This window comes from Chaetodon auriga, chromosome 13 (assembly GCF_051107435.1).
Source record: "Chaetodon auriga isolate fChaAug3 chromosome 13, fChaAug3.hap1, whole genome shotgun sequence".
In the NCBI taxonomy this organism is placed as follows: Eukaryota; Metazoa; Chordata; class Actinopteri; order Chaetodontiformes; family Chaetodontidae; genus Chaetodon; species Chaetodon auriga.
In genome coordinates this window covers 9,689,793-9,711,663 of record NC_135086.1, presented here as the reverse complement: position 1 = coordinate 9,711,663, position 21,871 = coordinate 9,689,793, and the positions used below count along the sequence as shown (strand labels likewise).

The following is a 21,871-nucleotide window of genomic DNA, read 5'->3' as shown; positions in this document are numbered from 1 at the left end:
GTTGGATTTGAATTATTTCTCAATCATCACAGCGTCTCCTTTGGGGCATCTTGCTGCTTCTAACTTGCTGTTAATAACGTTTAACTTACATTCATCAGTTTTAAAATGAATTATCACCTCTTTCTCTTTGTATTCATCATGCACAGCACAGTTTCATTTATTTCTATTAACCTCCTGCTGCCTACTTTCCTTTTGCCCTGCCTCTGCTTCCTTCTTATATTGTCTTTGAACAGGGCTCCACTGACTAAATGCTCCACTTTTTCAGTGACAGTCTGGAAAAGAGAAAGATAAATATCTAAAATGTGAAATATAATGAATTGTCATCTTGTGTTCTCTTTCATATAAAAGAAGCTTCAGATAATGAAAATGAGAAGACGATTAGACTTCATCCATTAAAATATCATTAAATGCTGGAGATGGCTGCCTGCGCTGCCAAAAAAACGTCCATGCTATCAAACCTTTCGTTTGAAAACCTGTCTGAAAATGTCATCTCCGTCACAGTAATTTAAATAATCTTTCATTGGCGATGAGATTAATAGACTTCCAAGATAATTTCACATTGTGAGTAATTTTCTGGAAGGTGGCAAATTTAAAACAAGTCAGAAAAAGGAAAGCAAAACTGTCAGTGAGTATTTATTACAGAGCTGGAGCTGGATATTTTCACCATCCTGCGGTGCCCTCTGTGGGTTTGTCCAGATGTGACAAATAGATCCCACTGATCAAAAAATGAGAGAACGTCAACGGGATCTGAATCTGAGTGCTTTTGATCCTCACTGATACATACCGCTATGGGAATGATATTTATGGGCACATAATTGCTCAAAACCCCCTTTGAGTGTAATTGCAGAGCCCGGAAATGAATGTTATTGTCATTGTGTCATATTTAATGAGTGTGTTTTGAAAGATGAAAACCCCAAAAAGCCGCCCGGGCTGCAGAGGAGAGGGTGTGAAGTGGGAGCAGGAATATGAGTGTGTGTGTATGAATAAACACTTGCTTTTCAACAGGACCCTAATTGTTTCTCCCAGGCATGAAAATAAATGATTGAATGATGCTGTGAAGAAGAGCAAATAAGATGATATAACAGGGCAAAAAAATCCCCAGCGTGGCAGGTCATTTAATCCTGTATTCAGATTTATTGAGCTTATTTGGGAAGTGCAATTAAATTATTATTATTATTATTATTATTATTATTATTATTATTATTATTATTATACAGCACATATGTTAACTAGTGAGCTTCAGGTGTGCTGGTAGGTGGATTCAGGTTAGACGTTTTCCCTTCTTTTCAGTCTTTATGCTAAGCTAACTTAACCTGCTGCTGACTATAGCTTCATATTTAGTGTTAGCGTTCAGAAATGAGAGCGGCATCAATCCTCTTATTTAATTCTCACCAAGAAAGAAAATAATCACATTTCCCAACAGCCCAGCTTTAGGATTTGAACCATTTATTGACATACTTTTTGGCAAAAAATTTTAAAGGCACAACATCTGTCAGAGGATTACTGACAAGAATAAGAATTATTAGCTTTTGATGAAGTGGATTTAGTGGTAATTAATGTGGAATATCAATGATAGGGACAATAAGGAATATGAAAACCTTTCCAATTAGAAGCTAAGATTCATCAAAGCGAGCTCTTAAGGCCGTATGGTTTTCTAAAATAAGCTTGATTAGTCTGGAGAGTTCTCTCTCTCTCTCTATTTGTTAAGTCAGGTTGCGGTGCGCTTTAATTAAACCCTCTTTTGATCAGAACTTATAAATAATGTACCCTCAACAGTAAATAAGAAAAGGAGCTGGAAGCTGGGAGTTCTCCTCGCTCAGGGTGAAGGCAGGCTGACACTCGCCATGTAATCTGTAAATTACCATGGCTCCTGCCTCGCTCTGTGTGTGTGATAATTAAAACTTCAGTGGGTATGAGAAAGAAAGATGATTAGCGTGTTAGTGCTTGCGCCGATGCTACTCTTTGGCAGGCAGACGTTATGTAGGCATCGCTCCGTTTCCACTGTCGCTTTTTGGCTTTTAGTGACTTTTGCTGCTATTTTCCAAGCAAGCACCAAAACACCTAAATGCTGAAAAAGATGGCCTCTTCATTATCAACACAGATCATAAATTGTGCCAACTGTAAGGTGCGTTTTGAGTCTCATTTGTCCTCTACGTACCTACTGAGGCGCCGGGCACATGCGGCTTGATATCCCAATTTCACACAGGCGTATTTATCAGAAGTTCCCTTCATCCCTGCTTTCAGAGGTATCACAATTCTTACCTCAAACAAAAAACGCTTTGATTTTTTTTTATTTATCTCCTGCTCTGTAATTCTGCTCCTCTCAGTTTGTTTGGACCTGAGTGTGCGGATTGCCCTGCAGAATTATCATTTTGCAGTGTGTGTTCAGCCTGCGAGACATGATTAAGACATGAAACCGCAAGACGCTAAACAGAAATCCAGTTCAGGCTCATATCCTTATCCAGAGAGTGTAAACACATACCCCGAGTTAATGTCTGCAGCCACAGGGCACTGATGTGTGTGTGTGTGTGCGTGGGTGTGTGTGTGTGATGACATGAGCCTCTAAGACCATGGGAAGCGGCAGGGCACATGCCAAAGAGGTCTACAGCATATCAGCTTGGTGAAATAAAAGACTGATTAAAAGAGCTGATTTATGAGCTGCCAGGAGTTTACAGCTCCATTAGGAAAGAGGAAAAACAGTTGATGAATAATCCAGACACAGAGACAGAGGAGAAGAGGGAGGGCGGGTGATTGGAAGAGAAAGAAAGAAATGTGGACAGAGAGCTGCCTCCCTGTATCCACAATACCCAGCGCAACAGTTTGTTTACTGTGGTGGGAGACGGCCCGACAGAAGTAAGAGTTAGGACATTTAGACTGCTGTTAGTGCATATAATTTGCTTTTGTGAAAATTTACTGCTTGCAGAGTGATGTCATGCAACAGTGTTGGGGGGAGACGATAAAATCCAAGGCCAAAGCTAGAATGTCCAAGCCAGACAGTGTTTCTGTGTAATCTCTGGAGGAACGTGGTGCATCGTTCATCTGGCTTTAAAGAGACAACGGTTTGGGAAATGTGCTTCACTACCTACTTGCAGAGATTTAAATGAGAAGATTGATACTGCTGTCACGTGTGAACGGTAAATATGTATTTATAGCCAGCAGCCGCTTAGCTTAGCTTAGCACAAAGACTGGAAATCTGGGGAAACAGCTAGCCTGGCTCTGTCCTCAGGACAAAATTGACAGCACAGCACAGTAATTTACATTTTCTATCTTGTTTGTTGAATCATGACTTTGGACAGTTGTAGCTATTTTGCCTTTCCAGTCTTTGTGCTAAGCTAAGCTAACCGGCTGCTGGCGGTAGCTTCATATTAACTGTGCAGGCGCGAGAGCGGTGTCAATCTTCTCATCTTACTCTCAGCAAGAACGCAAATAAGAATACTTCCCAGCACAATTTTGCCAGCTTGTTTGTTGAAATTTGTATGTTTAACCCAAATACATGCACGTGAAGTGAACTAGAATCTCTAATCTGAACACAAGGTTGAAAACGTGTACCAACCATGTGATCGTGGCCAAGGTTTTACTCGTAATCAGGGTTCTAAATTAACACCCGCCAACCCGCCAAATGCGGGTTAAAATTCATATTGGCGGGTGTAAATAAAAACTTACTAGCCAATTTGGCCGGTAATGCATTAGGCAATCATTTCAGAGCCGCTCTACAGTTCTCGATCATTTGTCCCCCTGACAGTCCGTCCTACATTTCCCATGAACACTGTGGTAATGCTACGTGATGACGTACAAGACGCCCATTGGCTGAAACCACGGAAACGCAAACACAAAGAAGAAGAAGAAGAATGAACGGCGGCGTATAAACTGTAAAAAAGGAGACTGAGCTAGCTAAAAGTAAAAAGTAAGGTTAAACTAAATGCGTGGTTGGGACAGACGTCTGGGGGCGAGAAGAGGAAGGAGGCAGGGGATGAGAATGTCGACAAAGCGTGCGAAACGAAGAAAAGAAAGTTTAACGCTAAATGTCTGACAGGTCGTGAATGGCTTGTGTTTGATCACGAAAATGCCGTCATGTTTTGTAAAGATTGCCGCATGTACACGAAAGAAATAAACAAGACGAATAATTTTGTGGTGGGGACTAATACTTTTAAAGTCGAGGCAGTAAAGGACCATGAGTGCCCGAAGTCATCAGGAGAGCCTAAGGAGTCTGCAATACTGACTGCTGCACTATTTGTGTTTTCTAGTTGTACATACATAATTCAATTTATTACCAATGCAATTTTTTGCAAGTGTTTAAGTCATGGCTGTTACTTATATATATTTCTTATTAAAGAAGGAAAGCAGAAACACTTTAAGTTGAAAGGAAAAATACATTTTATTAGGAATGTAATGATACTAAATATTTACTGGAAAAATGTCTTCTATAAAATAATTAATCTGACAGCATTTTTTGTTTATATAAATTAAATGTTTGCACTTTCTGAGTATATTTTGTTTCATGTGTTGTACTTTCTGTGCATTTTTCATGCCAACAATGTAAATAAAATGATCACATGTATTCAGTGGCACTCATAATCTCTTACTTTCACCGGGAAAAAATTTGGCTAGTGGAAATTCTGATTGGCTGGTAACTTTAGAAGGTCACCAGCCACACTGGCTGGTGATCAAAAAAGTTAATTTAGAACCCTGCTCGTAATGGATGTATTTTAATTTAGATGAACACAGTTTATTAACTAAGATTGAACGAATGTGTCTGTGTATGTGTTTCACAGGTAGCAGCGGGCCAAAAGAAAAACCTCTAATTGACCCCGGCAGCACTACTGTGTTCCCCCACCCACATAAAGGTATGCAAAGAATACACACCGCCATAAATATACAGGCAAGCCTCATCTAGCTCCTGTTCCATCCATTCTTTATATGTTGTCTTTGTTCTTTCTCTCTCACACACACAAACACAAACACACACACACAAATCATTAACGCTCCTTTACATCATCGCCCCCATGTTTCAGATTCCACAGGACAAGGTCACCTCGCCACGGCTCTCATTATTGCCATGTCAACCATTTTCATCATGGCCATCGCCATCGTCCTCATCATCATGTTTTACATCCTGAAGGCCAAACCGAGTGGCCAGGGTGAGAGACACACACACGCACATACATACATACATACACACACACACACACACACACACACACACACACACACACACACACACACACACACGCTGATGATTTATGACGTTCCTCTTCTGTGTGCGTTTGCAGCATGTTGTTCTGGACAAGTTGTGAAAGCAGTGGAAGCCCAGACCAACAAACAGGAAGACAAGAAAGATGTCCCTGGTGAGACATGACACACACACACACACACACACACACACACACACACACACACACACACACACTGAATAATTAATGAGCTCACACAGCATTCATCTTACTGGCTTCCTGTTTTGTGTCTCTCACAAATTGACTTAACTCCAGTCTGTATTCTGGCCTCATAATTGGGGGTCTCTAGCATGAAAAACAATGAGTTTGTTTACACACACACAAACACACACACTGGTGTCCTGGTTAAGAGCCTTATCCTGGTTTTGATTATGTTCCGGATATGGTGTTTACATGAAACATTTGTAATCTTGTTATTTATACCCTGATTCTAACATGTCCGTTTTCGGCCATATGGGTGCAGGCCCTCGCAGGCCTTTGACTCCATCAGGCATATTCAGGTTTCCAAAACCCAGGATGAAGCAGCTTTCTGTAAACAAGTTGATGATATTTAAATGAAAAAAACACATAAATGTAATTCTACAAAAATCAGGTAAAGGCTTGCAAGTAGGTGAGGAACCCACTGAGCTCCAGGCTAAGTGAAACAATAGTGTTTATTTATTCTTAAATTAAAGGTGGACAATAAAAGATGCTGCGCTGTATACAAGGACAGAGGACAAGGAGAGAGGAGAGGATAGAAGGTGTGCTGAAACAGTTTCTTACAACCTGGAAAAATAACAAAAATAAACTGCAGAAACAAAGTAAAGCATGAGCATAGGATCATTTTGTGACATTAGAGACCATCTGCCCTTATTCTCTGACATTCTCAGTGTTTTAATATCAGTCAAAATAAACAGGCCAGCATTCACCAACAGATCGTTACCACTGTCCCTAAAAAAGGGCTGACAAAATCTATACCCAATAACAGACACAGTTTCATACCTAAACTACTTAAAAATACACCCTGAACAGTACAAAATCACACCGGGCTCCATAATTATAGTAACAAGACAAACTGTAATTAGTTGTTTTTCCATCGTTAGCTTTAACGACTGTAAAATGACTCTAAAATAGTCACAGTGACACAGCACAGTTTGCTTTACAGTCAGCAGAGGCACAAACAGCTACCACCCAGCAGTGATTAGACCAGCTCTGTGTGTAATTCTACTCAATCCTGCTGCAAAATCCTCTCCAGCCTCCATTCAGGTAACTGAATGTGTGGTTTACTTGTTAAACCCAATCGCCGTGTGTTATCTGCGGTGCCCTGCGCTCAGCTGATAATGCTTTTTTCATACTGAAGCTGCAAATTTCAGATGTATTTGTAATGATTTCACGCTAAAAAAGTGATTCCCTTCAAACTGAACTCAGGGCAGAAGAGTCTACTGCAGCATGTGTGTATGAATTATGTGACACTTGAACTCTTAGTTCATGTTAGGATCTGCCCTCCAACAACCAGCGCCACGCTGATTAAATCTATATTAAATGTGTAACCAAACAAACCGAATCATCTCATCAAATCAGACTGACTCACATCTCAAAGCTAAAAACAGCGTCGGCTCAGTGTGTCAGTCCAGTTTGTATGTGCATATGTATGATTTGTAACATAATGTATGCAAATGCAAGTGTGTGCTTGTGGAGAGTGAGTGTGTTTGTGTGTGTGTGTGTGTGTGTGTGTGTGTGTGTGTGTGTAGGCTGACAGACCTGCAGCATGATGAGGACATCATGGTGGAATGTGAAGCTTCCAAAGCTAAAGCCATACATCGCTTTAGGCGCCATTTCTCCTGACAATGATGCTCTGTTCAATTTCACTCCCAGACTGACTGACTAACCGCTTACACGTGGTGTGAATGAGAGCACACACACATACACACACACACACACCTACTGCAGCTGTGGCCAGAGACACATTATGTGGTGCCACAAAGGTCGCTAACTTCATAACAGCTAAAAAAATAAACACAATAAAGTACTTCTAGTACGATTAGAAAGTAAATGTCTGCATTGTTACTCAATGCTCAGAGTGTGTGTGTGTCTGTGCGCGTGTGTGTGTGTGTGTGTGTGTGTGTGTGTGTGTGTGTGTGTGTGTGTGTGTGTGTGTGGGAGAGAAGCCCATTGCTCGGAGCTCTACCGGAGCTAGCTGTCACTCATGCAGACACTGACTTAATAAGGTTGAGAGATGAAAGACACAGACACTTAAATACGCGCGTGCACACACACATACACACATACACACACACACAGAATTTGTTCCACCAGGTATTCACTCATTACACTGTCTATCCCTATCAGTATCCATGATGTAAGTGTAATTTCACATAATAGTCGCTGTAATCATTTTATACATCACTCCGGCTGCAGCTCTTCTCTTCGAGGTGTAAATCCCTTTAGCCTCAGGAATCTGTTTTCTTTTGTGTGCTCCAGCTCCAGTGCCAACAGCTATTAAAACAAGTAGGTTTGATCCGGTTTTGCTTCGCGATAAACGATCAGAGCCCACGTAATCATCGGTGTTTTCTTCATTTACATCTACAAGTTTGCATTACTCAACTGTAACCCGCCGTGCTGCGCTCGCATTCTGATAAGTTTTCATTAGACTTTCAAAGTGAGACTGAGGATGCACGTTCAATAACAATTAAAGTGAGAATATGGAAGAAGAAAAACACTCGAGATTCAAAGAGGAATCTCAGGAAATGAAGCTGTCATTGCCTCTTGTTGCCACAGTGGCCACCATTCAGCAAAGGTGTAAGTCTTTAAATCAAAACTAGTCCCTGCAGACATTTGGAGAAGTTGAGAATATTTTGGTTTTTCTAACATGAAATAATCACATGTGGCGTGAATACATATACATGTGTTTGAATATATATATTTGCAGTGTTATTATTACTGACTTTTCTCTGTGTTTTCTGCCTCTGTGAGGGAAAAAAAGCAGCTCTAAACCTGTACATCCTTTCTTTTTCTCTCTTAGACAACGTGGTGATCTACTCAGAGAAAGAGGAGTTTGACAAACTAAAAGCTCCTCCTCAGAAGACGGTGAAAAGGTGAGAGACGCGTCTGATTCCCAGACACCTTCAGCACAGTGCTGAGCGCATGTTATCAGCTTAGCAGTGCAGAAAACATCAAGGACACAGAATAAGATTCTCAATGGAGGTTAAGAGCCTTTGAGGGCACGCTGCTAAAGGTGGCGGGTAATGTGAGAGAAGTACGAAGCCTTAAAATGATGGAGTTTGACAAAAGGGTAAACAAATCAGAATGTTTTCTTCTTTAGCTCGCCGTGTTTTAGTTCATCCGCTGAGGTTTGAAAGCAATTTATAAGTTTTCTCTTATCACAGAACTCCAGATTAAACCACCATTTTGTCCTCTTAAAACCTGCACGAGCATCCAGCAGCATTTTAACATTCAAATTCTCAATTGAGCGTGTATGTAATTACATTATTAATGCATCATTTTGTGCTTATTGTTCAGTGAAATGTATTTGTGCACTTATCTTTGAGCGTGTGCGTGTGTGTGTTTGTATTTGTACGTGGCGTCACAGAGACTTTGCACAACAGAAAGAAGCTTTTGTAATTTTTTTCAGCATCTGCCCATAATTAAGCCACCACAGAACAAGTCACTGCAGTAGTCGCAGCATTGCTGCTGGCCTTTTTTCACTGTATCTGAGTGTGTGTGTGTCTCTGTGTGTGAGGCATGTAAAAAGCAAGTTTAGTTGAGGTTTTTTTTTCTTTGCCTTTAATGAAGCACAGAGCCATTATGTGGCTTTGGAGCAGGCAGAGAGGTGGGTTGAGGGGGTGTGAGATAGCACTGATGAGCCCTGAAGCCTGGCAAACCCTGAGAGAATGACAGAGGGGGTAGCTGTCGACGTGGATAGGGGTATTTATTCCAGGCTTCGCCTAAAACCACCGCCAGGTGAAAACACGTCCTGGCAGACAACAAAAGACCGACAGTTTTCTCACCTTCACTGCTCTGCATACATCTCATCCCCCACGTGCAGACAATGCTGCTTTATGGGCACTAGTGGCTAATGTGCAGAGAGAAGTGTGGGAATACTTCAAAGCATACAGTATTGCACACAAACCTACAGTGAGCCATTGTGCTCGAGCGTTACAGTGCCCGTGGTGAACATGGTTAGATTGATATGGTGTTCCAATATATAGGAGGGGATGTAAATGAGAGAATGGATGAGATACACATGCACATACGCACGCTCCTCAGCATCAATAGCAGTAAACAGTGTGGTATAGCAGCATGCCAGAGGATGTGCTAACTCACTGCTTTAGCTGCCAGAGTGGGTGTTAGATGTCCGGGAAACAATGCCATTTTGTGTGTGCGTTGAGGAGAAGAGCATGGGACTGTGAAACAATGGCATTCTGTGAGCATTTCTGTCAACAAGGTGCTTTTGGGAGAAAATCCAGAGCAGGCATAGGGAAGAAGAGGACGGGTAATAAAATGATATTACATGGTATCATGTGGTAAAACGCAGGGCTATTTCAGTCAATCACAGGAACAGCTTAGAAACATCAGCAGCTATGGCAACAACAACAGCATTCTTCTCCTGCTCATTTTTAATTCGTCAAAGTTCATGTTTGCAAAGACACGAGTCTTAGCAGTCACTGACTGCACTACAGTGTGAAGTACAGCAGCACAACCATGTATACTGCAGCTATTTTGATTCCTAGAACCAGAATTAGTGCATATGTATGGCTGTATAGCTTAGCATAAAGAGTAGAAACAGGATGAAACAGCTTGCTTGGCTCCATCCAAAGGTATAAACCCACCACCACCGGCACCTCTAAAAGCTCCTGATAGTCAATGCACCCGTCCATGAAATAATCCACCACACAACATCCCATAAAAACACAGTTTCTTGTTTTCATACGTTAGTCTTTGTAGGGATTAAATAAAAAAGACATAGCATGTTAAATAGTGAGCTTTTGAGGTACTCAAGGAGTGTAGAATTTGGATAAGCACATTTTCCAAAATGTCCAACTTCTAAATCAATTTTGAGTGCAGTCTATTAAAATATGGTTCTGAAAGCATTAATGTTCTTGTGTGCAGCATTACAACACCATCACAGCGCAGTACACCATCTATAATACTTATCATGCACATGTAATAGGTAGTAAGAGCTGAGCGACTGGAAGCCGGATACATTTGAAGTGTTTTATGGAGTACCAATGAGTATGAGCACATGTACAACACAGGATGTTCAAATTTGTGAATTTCCTTTGTGTGCAGCGAAAATGACGCATCATCAGAGAACGAGCAGCTGTTGAGCCGCAGCATTGACAGCGACGAGGAGGCGGCGTCGGAGAAGCAAGGATCAGCCGAGACCAACAACCCCAACCTGTGCCTCGTCAACCTGGGAAACAAGCCCGACCTCTGCCTGCTCTCTCTGGGCCTCTTGGACCGCGAGCGAGCCTGTGACGGGACGCCCACCATTGCAGCCGCTGAGGCCAATAACATCCCGAGTCCCAACCACATTGGCAATGTCAACCACATCGCCAGCACCAACCACATCAGTAGTGTGAATGCAATCAACAACAACAATAAAACCCCAGGGGTAGGAAGATGAAGCTTTTAAAATGTTACTGGAGGAAAGAATATGATCATGAACAGATCCTCAGCTCAGCTTCATCTGGAAATCGCATATTTATTACTGCTGTTATTTATTTTTTACCACACAGATGCTGCAGAGTCGAAGGAAAAAGATCTTGGATCTGTACGCCAGAGCCTGCAATGTGACGGAGGGTGAGTTTCTCTTCCATGCATGACAACATCCATCTTACAAAGCCGCCTTCTTCTTTCTTTCTGACAACACTGTGGGGGCGTTTTACTTGTTTCTAGTGAAGATGAGCTCATTTTATGAAGCGTTATGTCTGCGTTGAAGTGAGAAATATAATTTTCAAGAAAATTGCTTCAGAAAGTGAAACTGCATCGGAAAGAAGTCATTACCTCACTCCATGGGAATATTTTCCCACAAGCACACAAAATTCAGACTTGATCAAAAACTAAGCTGGTAAAGAAGTAAAGGTGTGCATGCATGTACTGGATGTTAAAGAAATATCGTGTAAAGAAACAACAACAGTGCAGGGAAACTGGATGATGGCAGCAGCAAAGGAGAGTAAAATCAAACAAAGACCAACATCTAAACAAGAAAACAGCAGCTGGATGGAAATACTAACCATAACTATACCAACTAAATACTTGTGCGCAAAGGACAAACGAGCACTGCTACAGTGATCTAAATGCTAATGTCAGCTTGCTAATACGCTCACAATGGCAATGCTAACATGTTGATGTTGAGCTGGTATGTTTACCATGTCACAGGATCCCAAAAGTCTTTAGGATATCCTCTGGGAACCTTAAAATCTGAGCTGAATTTCACCACAGTCCATCTAATACCAAAGTGGTGGACCAACCAACCGAACGCCATGGATGTCCCCTATGGCCAAGAGATTAGCATGGCTACAAATTTTATATAAGTCTTGATGTATTCCACTGTATTTGTGTAATAGTGAGTTGGAACACTCCTGTCTCTCTCCAGGCCTGAGTCCCACAGAGCTTCCCTTCGACTGCCTGGAGAAGGCCAGCCGCATGCTGAGCTCCTCCTACAGCAGCGAGGCGGCCGTGGTGAAGACGTGGAGGCACCTGGCCGAGAGCTTCGGGCTGAAGCGCGACGAGATCGGCGGCATGAGCGATGGCCTGCAGCTCTTCGAGAGAGTGAGCACGGCGGGCTACAGCATCCCCGACCTCCTGACCCGCCTGGTACAGATCGAGAGGCTGGACGCCGTGGAGTCGCTCTGCTCGGACGTTCTGGGCACCAGTGAGATGGCGGCGGCTGCTGGACGGCAGGGCATCAGCAGCTTTCACAGCCAGCTGGTCTGTCCGTCCCCGTGCTCATCCCCGTCCCAGCGCTGCGCCAGCGTCTAAATATGTGGTAGAGCAGAGACTTGGATGCCTTACAGTATACATGTATGTAGGGACAGATACTGCTCTGAGAACAGCACATACACAGTATACACCTTATCCCATCACATGAAGAATGTCAGTGGACCTCCCTGTGCACAATCCTTTTTTTTTCTACTACAGGTCTTCTCTGTCAAGAAGCTCATAATCTGAAATACTTTGCGTGGCCTTCATCTTCAGCCTTTCTAAACCACTACAGAGTTTGAGAAAGACAAGAATCAGAGACCAAAGATTAAGATCATTCTCTAGTTTACCAGTTCACATAATTTCTCCTCTGCACGAATAACCAGAATTAATTCCTGTCCTTTCTCAAATGCTAAGGAACTTCAGCCAAAAATAGCTCGATTTACTGTGCGCAGGACGCACCACAGTAACAGCTTTTAGTCTGCAGCAGCACCAACAATGTGCCTTTCTTGTGGGCACACCGGTGTAACACTGCATTGTAAGTGGGAGGAATGAGGATGTCCTCTTAGTTGTCCTCTCACTGAACCTTCTGATCCGGTCCAAAGCCTTCTGCTTCATCCCACAGCTGACACAAGAAGATGTTTGTGTCCGTATAGAGGAAGCGATCCGGTTTGACCGCAGCATCAGTTAAGATTCATAACTTTGCCTGTGCTGTTATCGCACAGAAAGAGAGCAGATATGAGCTTCCTATTTTTAAAAAGCAACCATCATGCCCAGCTGGAAATGCTAAAACTTGGAGACAACCCCCATTTGTCTCGTGTTGTCACCAGCTTTCACACAACTGCAGTCAACATGACAGAACTTTCCGTTTTTAAGAGTTACCGAAAGACATCATGTTGGTATTTTAAAACTAAATGCTTAAAAATTCTTTTTTTTTTTAAGGCAATCCCGGGTTGATTCAGCGATGTTTGCTTTAAAACACTGACTCAGCTCTATTAAGTGATCACCATATGTGTGTTGAATATGGAAACACTGATCACAAACAGATAAAGTTTACAGAAAAGTTCAGCCAGTCATTTATATTAAAAAGCCCCAAAGCACATTGAAGCGTTTTAGCTGGTGTGTTTAGTGTTATCCCATACGATACATGACTGCAGCAGTCCTCTGCTGCTTATGGTCTGCCTAAACACACATGTAAATCCACTTTCCTCATCTTTAACACACAGACAGACCAACACACACTCTTACTGCAACTACTCCCTCAGCAGTGACCCAGTCTATGACCCACCCGCCTTATAACTCTTCCTCTCCCCGTTTTTTCCCCTTTTACCCCAATGCTGCGGTCTAGCACTGCCGCCAGCCCTAATTATTTGGCGTGTGGCTCCCCGGGCCCCTAATAGGCTGAAGTGTTGCGGTTTACAGAGCGGGTGCAAAGTGCCTGTGATTTCCAGCACCCAATTAAGCATTTAGGGCCACTTAACCGCTGAAAGCCCAGTGGAAAAGCTGTAAAACCATGCATTAAAAAAGAGAGATGCCACGGTAGAGGCATGACTAACTGCCTCCGGGGTTGCTGCACTGTGAACGCTGCGAGAATGCAGCCGGTCGCGGTGGAAGCAGCGCTACGGTTGTCCTGTAACGTCTGACCTTACTCAGCTTTTGTGGTCGGCTCAGTCATGCTCAGACAGGATTTAAGCTCCCCTCTCCCCTATGGGACCAATATGGCAAATGAGAAAAATATGTAGTTGTGTGGGTTGCCCTCTCCTGACAAGCAGCTGAAGCTGGTTAAGTGCTGTACGTGCAGACTGAGGGTGGCTCTGATAAGCATCAAGTTAAAATGTGTGACAAGCCTCACGTTAATGCTCATCTTTAATGGATGACGTTAACAGATGAGGAAGATGCTGTGGGTTAACATCCAGCAGTGAGCGCCAAAGGCCAAGAAACAAACAATGCCAAAGCTTACTTTGATCTCATTTCTTGAGAATAGGACTGGTCTGATACCTGATGCTGTCGGCACACTGTCCTGTCACTGCTCTGCACAACATCAAACACATCACCCTCTGCTGAGTCCTTTATCTTATGGTTTTGTTCATATTTTACGCTGCAAACTCTGGGGCTGGACTCCAGTGTTTTAACTAAAAAGCTGACATTTACATATGCTGCCTTTTAAAGCAGGGTCGTCTTCATCCAATCCGATTCAAAACAGGCTTTGCTCGTTGTTCTTACGATGTTTCATGCTGTTGAACTTTTGTACATAATGTAACTGGTGGACTGAACTGAAATGAAATGGACTCGAGCCCTGTTTTCAGACAGGCACAATCTTGTCTGACATATATGATGCTGATAGGATGATACACAGAAGCCAAACATGAATTACTTACCTCAGGAGCACACGCAGTATAGCAGAACATGTAGAAACACACACACTCATCACCGAACCAAAGTATAACTGTATATATAACTTATTATTGTACATAATGTATACATTAATAAAGATGTACGGCAAAAACGGCTTGTTTGAATTTTATGCGATGACTGACTGATAAAGGATTAGATCTTTGTTTTTACAGTTTATCTTGGCTGTTATCTGATTAAGGGAATGACTGTGGATTGGACCATCAGAGTATAGAACAAACTGCCTGAAGGGCTTGAAATAGCTCAAGTATTAATGTAATACCTTTCACATTACTTATATCTTAAGTTCACGATGATAGACTTACTTTGATGCCATTATTTTGTATATTTTGCGCAAGTTAAAGAGACTAAGAGTCTCCAGCCACAATAATGGCTCTCAGCAGTACTTTGGGCTAAATGCTAAAGTCAGCACACTTACATGCTCACAATGACATTGCTAACATGCTGATGTTTAGCAGGCATAATGTTCACCCTGTTTACCATCTTAGTTTAGCCTGTTAGCATGATAGAGTTTTTACAATTCATTCAAGGGTGAAATCAATGTCTGGGTCAAACTTCATGGCCCTCTGCCAAAGCCACAGACGTCAACCTCATGGTGGCGCTAGAGGAAAAGTCAAGGACTTGCAAATCATCCCCAGAAGATGAATGTCTATGAACCATATCATGCCAATCTATCGATTAGATATTTTGGTAATGGACAAAAGTGGTGGACCGACTGACATCCATAGAGCCACACCGCCAACGTGTATGAACATGTATCTTCATTATACCAATGAATTAAAACATACACACACGAAAAATAGACTGGGTTAACACCTGACCCCGTGTGAGGTCAGTGTAGCAATGACGCAATACTGGTTAACTTTACTAAGTACCAGTTGGGTGTTTGACCCATGTGTCAGCATTATGACGTTAATTCTACATGGGTAGAAACACTGGCAAAGGGTAACTGCTTACTGCTTCAACGCTGTGATGACCCAACATGGGTCAACTTTTCACCCAGTGTTTTTTAGCATGCAGTTCAGGTTAAAGCCAGTGTAGCAAAAAAAAAAAAAAAATCATCAGACCTACAGCATGAACAAGAAGTCAAACTCATTTAAAATCAATTCAAAATTCACATTTGCGTTGACAAATCTATATATACGCCCCCGCCTTCCAGCCATTACAGCAGACATTGGGTCTGTTAATGGTTTAGAGACACCAAATGGAAAATGGCTAATCACAACATTTTCCAGCTCATTCAAAACTCCCAACAGTTAATTACAGATCATTAAATCTGACATATTAACTACATGGTTCATGAAATGAGGAATGATTTCACTGGAAAAACACTGTAGGACAAGATTAGTCGACCTCAACATAATTCAGACATTAGTTCTCGCCCTCGTGCACTTTCATCTCTTCCACCAACTTGCTACTGCAAGTTGAGAGGCCACTCCGCTCATTCAAAGACAACTTATTTACTGTTACCAAACAATGAAGGACACATTTGATGAAGGACATGTCGTGAGCTACATTTTCTACATACTTGATTTCTGCATCATATTTCTAATTTCACAGGATTAGTCAATGATGCAACCTGGCCTGCACCAACACAAAACAATTTTCTCAACCTGGAGGAATTCTGTTTTGGACAGCACTTAAATAAATCCCTGTGCTGCACCCACTTGTCTTTTTTAAAACTAAAGACCTTTTCTCCACCAGCAAGACATTAGCCACTACACTGGAAGCTGCCACCTCTGCACACCACTCTGTCATCAGGCTTTCACTGTGTGTGGGTGTGTGTGTTTGTGCCAAGATTCCCAAGGCCTGAGCTAAACGATTAGGTGTGTATGTGCTGGCTGGGGATCTTAAGTCAGGTTCATAGAAGGTCTGCCTGGCAGTGGAAACGCCAGCGATGCTGCTGTGGGGCATCAGGGCAGCATCAAGGTCTTTCTCTTATCATGTTTCAAGCACTTGAAGATGCCCACGAAAAATCCAGAGAGCCTTTTAGTCTGATAACACACACAGGGGGTAAACACACACACAAGTGTGTGAGTCTCCGGGGTCTGTTTTGCGTCTGAGGCTTGGCTTGACTTTCAATGAGGACGATGAAGCCATAGAGAGCCACTTCAGGGCAAGGAGTGCCAACCGTGAGACTAATTAAACCTCTGCCAGTCAGCAACACCTTCAGCCTCCACACAACAACTACATGCACACACTCATCCCTGTCAGTCACCTGCAAACACATCAAACAGAAGGAGTACGAGTACTGTCCACACCTCAGTCAGGTGCATTTTCAATGAACTGCGTTGGCTTTCAACAGCAATAACTGCTCTACAATTTTATAATGAAATGTCCACTGGCACATTGTCCTGCTTGTTATAATATGCAGTATCTGTTAGCAATGCATCATGCTTTTACAGATCAGATCAGCAGTCAGCCATGAAAAAAACAAGGAACAGCTACTTTCTATAGCTGCCCTTCTGCACCGATTTTCAAAAATCATAAGGAGGAAAATCCTTTGTGGAAGAGGAATAAAGACTGAATATTCTCCAAAAAATGGAGGAGCAGGAGGCAGGCAGTGTAATTAGCCACATTTTGCTGAAAATGAAAGTGTTTAGAACTACAGCGACACACTGACAAGACAGCAAAGAAGTCAAGTACGCTGCAGCAGGACTGAACTGACTGAACTTCCTACCAGCGCTTAACCTCCAAGCTGATTCTGCCTTTTTCACTGCTCTCCCTGAAGCTGCAAACGTTTAAGTCTGAGGTGGGTGAGTATTTGATGTTTTGGGTAAAGCATCTGTTTGAACCCCTCAAAGAAAAGTTTGACATTTTGGGAAATACACTCTTTTGCTTTCTTGTGTGAGATGAGAAGTTTGATACCAGTGTCATGTCTGTGCATGAAGTACAAAGCTGGACAGGACAGGATTAGCGTAAAGCATAGCTTAGCATAAAGACCTGAAGCAGGGGAAAGAGCTAGCCTATGCTAGGCACAGGGATGCACATTTGTTATCACAAGTGACTGGCCACCTGCAGTTTGTTAAAAAAACCAAAAAAAAGGAAGAAAGAAAGAAACTACACTGATAAAATGTGGCGAAACTATTTACTGCAAAGTTTGTAGAGATAAGGAAAACAGACAAATTTGGAGACACCAAGCTTGTCTTGTCTCCATGTCTGGAAACCCTGAATGGGGACTGACACTCCATTTTTAACAGATACAGTCGCTGTCAGAGGCGAGCCAAAGCAGAATAAAAGAAGTAAAAACAAACACGGCTCTGACAAACCGGCGTGATCTCCGCCCGTCGACCATAAATAACAAGTGACAGCTGCTTCCACTCACAGCTCCTTCACACTCTGCCTCATTTACAGGCAGGTATATTACCAGAACCTCCATGTGCTTATTGCATTACTCCAGCAGCATATTTATGCATATTGTGGCTGGTGGAAATAATATACATTTGGTGGTCTGCCATGTCAAATCACTGATTGACTTGACTTTATGGTTGTGCTGAAGTGGAACTGCTAATGTTTCCCCCCGGCAAGCCCCCCCCCCCCCCCCAAGCCTACTAAATAACATTTTAATGAGGCTTACCAGCCAGACCAGAGCAGGGTGACGCTTTAAGGTAATTTTCTGAATTTTGGGCCCACTGCAAAAACACAAACATAAATCAGGATCAGTGTATAAAGTCGTGTGGGTGATGCTGCACAGGGCAGATTGGCAGAGTTAAGCGCGTTAGGTAACACGGACCAGACACTGCTGTTCCGACTGCAGTGCAGACCAGACTTAGCTGAAGTCATGAAAGTAAATAAATCAGCCGCAGACTGATCCTGGAGTAGGCATGTAGGCAATAAGGCCACATTTAAGTGATACTCTACCCAAAATCTATTTGATCCATCAAACACCCACAAGGGTTAGGCCTGAGCAGCAGCTGTAAGACATTTGGCCATTCCCTCGGCTTGAATTCATGTCACTTACAATAAATTCCTAAAAAAAATCCATAAAAAACTGTAATCTCCATTTCCACTGTCCATGCTTATTCTGAGTGTGTCCCAGTCATATTTCTGCATATTCCTTACACACACACACAGTGGCAGCTCCACTGTATTGGGTGCATTTGTACAATGAAATTCAGTCCGACAGCTCTGCCATCAACAAAGCTTATCATGTTATATCATGTTAACGCGTTAATTCAGTCATATGTCGATTCAAACTTACAGGCAGAAAAGAACGGCAACTTCGGATGAAAATTCTCAATTTCTACAATATCTGTGCATGGCAAGTATGGTATGGTCAAGGCTGGGAAAAGGCTGTGGTGAAGGTTAATGAAAAGGTGACAATCGAAGGTGGAGACTCATCTAACATAAACAACATTCAAAGACGAACTGGACTGGAGGATCAGTCTCGACCTTGTGGATAAAAATGTGTGATAACATAAAGTAAACTCAAAGTTTCCTGCAGTGATGAATTAGTGGCTGATCACCACAATATTGAGACGGACGGCCAGAAATTGATCTTCTATTTATTTATATGTGTTACTATTTAAAATTGGTAAAATCTAGGTAAAATTTCATTGTAGACCTGCATTGATTTGCCCATCCTTGCCCCCTCTCTCTTACAAACACACCGACCATGCAGCCTCTCCTCTCCGTGCACACACTGAATCACGATCATACGCGGGAGAAAAGATTGTTTTTCGGGTTTCCCGCAGAGAAGAAGGCAGGCCGAATTCCTGAGTGGAGTCAATCCAGAGTGCATACATGGCTATCATCAAGAACACAAGTCAGCCCGAAACTGATGCATTCAAGTTAACTCTGAGAAGTCAGTCCATCTATGTCTGGGGTCCTCGACTACAAAGACACTGTTGGGACCAGACCTCCAAAAAAAAAAAAAAAAACATTTCACATTACAGCTTACTGTTTAATATTTTCACCTTCTTACAAAATTAATGTTATTTTTGTAGCCATATATCAGAGCTTTCAAGTGTATCCTGCAGAAAAGGCCATTTGATGAAGCAGGCCAGCGGATATGCTCAAAAACTCTGAATACAAATCCTGTAAGAGAGTGAGTTTTCAATATTTTATCACAAATGTTTATTCCAGAGGTGTTGCTAATGTTTTGTCAGAGCTGCTGTTTTGGATTATATTGTTCATGTGTACATAATAAAGTGGCCACTTGCACAGTCTAGTATAGAGTGTGTATCCACATTCTCATCACAGAGTGTATTGAGTATATATGAAAGTGAAGTGGATTACTCTGCAGCAGTGGTTTGAAGTGTTTTGTTTCTCCTTTTCATCTGTGAAATCACTGCTGAAATCTCTGTAACTCACACACACTCAAATTGACTGCAGCTTTCCCAAAATGAGGCAAACTACAAACTTTCTTTCAAAGCCATATTTCAAGCCTGCAGAGGGTGAACAGGCAGCGTCGCAGTGAGGTCATCTTTAATCAGTGCCGGGCTGGCATTGATCTGAAAGGGAAAGCGTGGACAAAATCGAGATTAGGATGATTTTATTTGCCAGGTCTGCCAAACAGGGACGAGCCCTCAAGTCTTAAGCGCTCTGTACGTCCTGACTAACGAGTGATCACAACAAGACGGCTTGATGGGCCATCCAATATTATTACATTCATTTGTTACTCCAGCAACCAGTGCAGCTCTGATCGGCTGTCATGTGTTACCACTCTGCTCAATAGCTCCGAACTCGAGCCAAAGAAAAAGTCGAGTTGACGGAGAAAGAAAAGTGATGATCGGTCCCGCAGCGAGCTCCAGTTTTCAATCAATTTGTACTCAATACAGAGAGTGGACGTGCTCCGAGGCAGAAGAGCTGGAGGCAGAGTGATTTTATTAACCGCATTGCATCCATCTCGACATGGCAGGAGACAAACAGGACTGAGGGTCGGACCTGCACATGTGGCCTGAGCGGCTTGGAGAACGGTGGTCACAGCATTGGTGTTTACGTGGCTGCCCTGCACAGACTGTGTCCCGCTGCCGATCATACAGCCCCATGCTTCCATTTGATACCATCCAGATGCAACAAAATTCACAACAGCCACAAAGGGAAAGCAGCGTGAATGCTCTCCTCCTCTGTAATACTGCCAGCAAAACATGACCTCTTTTATCTATAACATAATCTCCTCTGCTTATGGCTGTTGACAGTTGGTGAAGTAGTAAAAAATGCAAGTAAGAGGAATTTAAGGAAGGATAAGACTTAATCAGGGCGATTTGCTCAGGAGGATCGAGCCAGATTTCCCCTTTCTGGTCTCTGTATCGGTGCCCTGGCTATTTATTTTCACCCCCGGTGGAGATTAAAATTACAGTACTTATTTACAACAACGCAAGAATTTTTAAAAGGCCAATAAAAAGAAGTCGTTTTCCAGTCATTCTGTGTATAAGCAGAACATTAAACATTGTTCTTGCTTGTGCTCTGGTGCCAGCCACGTAATAACAGAAGTGGTTAGGAACCAAAACCATTTGAGGTAATAACATTCCATATCATTAAATGGGCTAAACTATAAGCTACAGCTCACTCCTGAACCTTTATCACAGCTGAACATAGGAGGTATGATCCAGAAGCTTCCAAGCAGCTCAGAAAGAAAAACCTGGCTTTAAAATGCTTTGGAGTAAATACAGGGAATATATTGTTGTGGTTCAGCTTGTTTTCAGGATGCAAATCTGGTATTTTTTATTGTAATTTGACTGTACAATACAAATTTTTACATTTCACTCCAATACCTCCACGTGGCTCCTTTTCTACCGAGGGAGTTACTTTGAGTGTAATTCTCGGTGCAGACAGTTTCCGAGCGCCTGCAATCACTCAGGGCATTATTTTAAGTTGTATATTTAAAACAGCTTGCTTTTTTTTTTTTTTTTGGCAGAACATTTCATTTCCAACATCTTTGTTCTTGTACGTTTTCTGAAGCAGGTGATTCAGAGCCTCCGCTTTGACTGACACACTGCTGCCTCAAGTAAAGAACAAACAACAGAAACCTTGATTTGATGCTCGATACGACATTTTTTACACTATTTCCTGGAGTTTTCTACAAACCAACCTATTCAGTGATTAATCATAAAATGTTTTGACAGATCACTGGATCATGAAAGTCACTGGCTGCAGCATTTCACATTTGAGATGAAGTTTCAAGTGCAATACAACATATGACAATGGTAGTTTTCTCATAAGAATATTGGCAATAATATCTTTATGGGCATTAGTATTTTTATAGCATTTAGTATTTTTATAATCTTTACAAATGTTTTTTATTCCATATAACTTAATTTCTCCGGTGTGGGATCAATAGAGTCTTATCTTGTCTCATCTTTGAACCCTGACTTGAACACAGT

The 21,871-nt window shown here is 42.2% G+C and overlaps 1 protein-coding gene across 4 annotated transcripts in view; it reads left to right on the top strand.

The window, feature by feature from the left end:
* Positions 1-14,635, top strand: part of edar (ectodysplasin A receptor) — a 39,659-nt gene extending 25,024 nt beyond the window's left edge. For 2 of the 4 annotated variants that reach the window (XM_076747727.1, XM_076747726.1), the window contains 7 exons: positions 4,773-4,844; positions 5,013-5,138; positions 5,271-5,345; positions 8,233-8,305; positions 10,500-10,824; positions 10,949-11,012; positions 11,809-12,306. In XM_076747727.1, the coding sequence (XP_076603842.1) occupies positions 4,773-4,844; positions 5,013-5,138; positions 5,271-5,345; positions 8,233-8,305; positions 10,500-10,824; positions 10,949-11,012; positions 11,809-12,194 (1,121 nt within the window). In that variant the 3' untranslated portion in view covers positions 12,195-12,306. Of the gene's footprint in view, positions 1-4,772; positions 4,845-5,012; positions 5,139-5,270; positions 5,346-8,232; positions 8,306-10,499; positions 10,825-10,948; positions 11,013-11,808 lie in introns of all 4 variants that reach the window. The other 2 variants (XM_076747729.1, XM_076747728.1) reach the window with 2 other exon arrangements.
* The last annotated feature ends 7,236 nt before the right edge of the window (positions 14,636-21,871 follow it).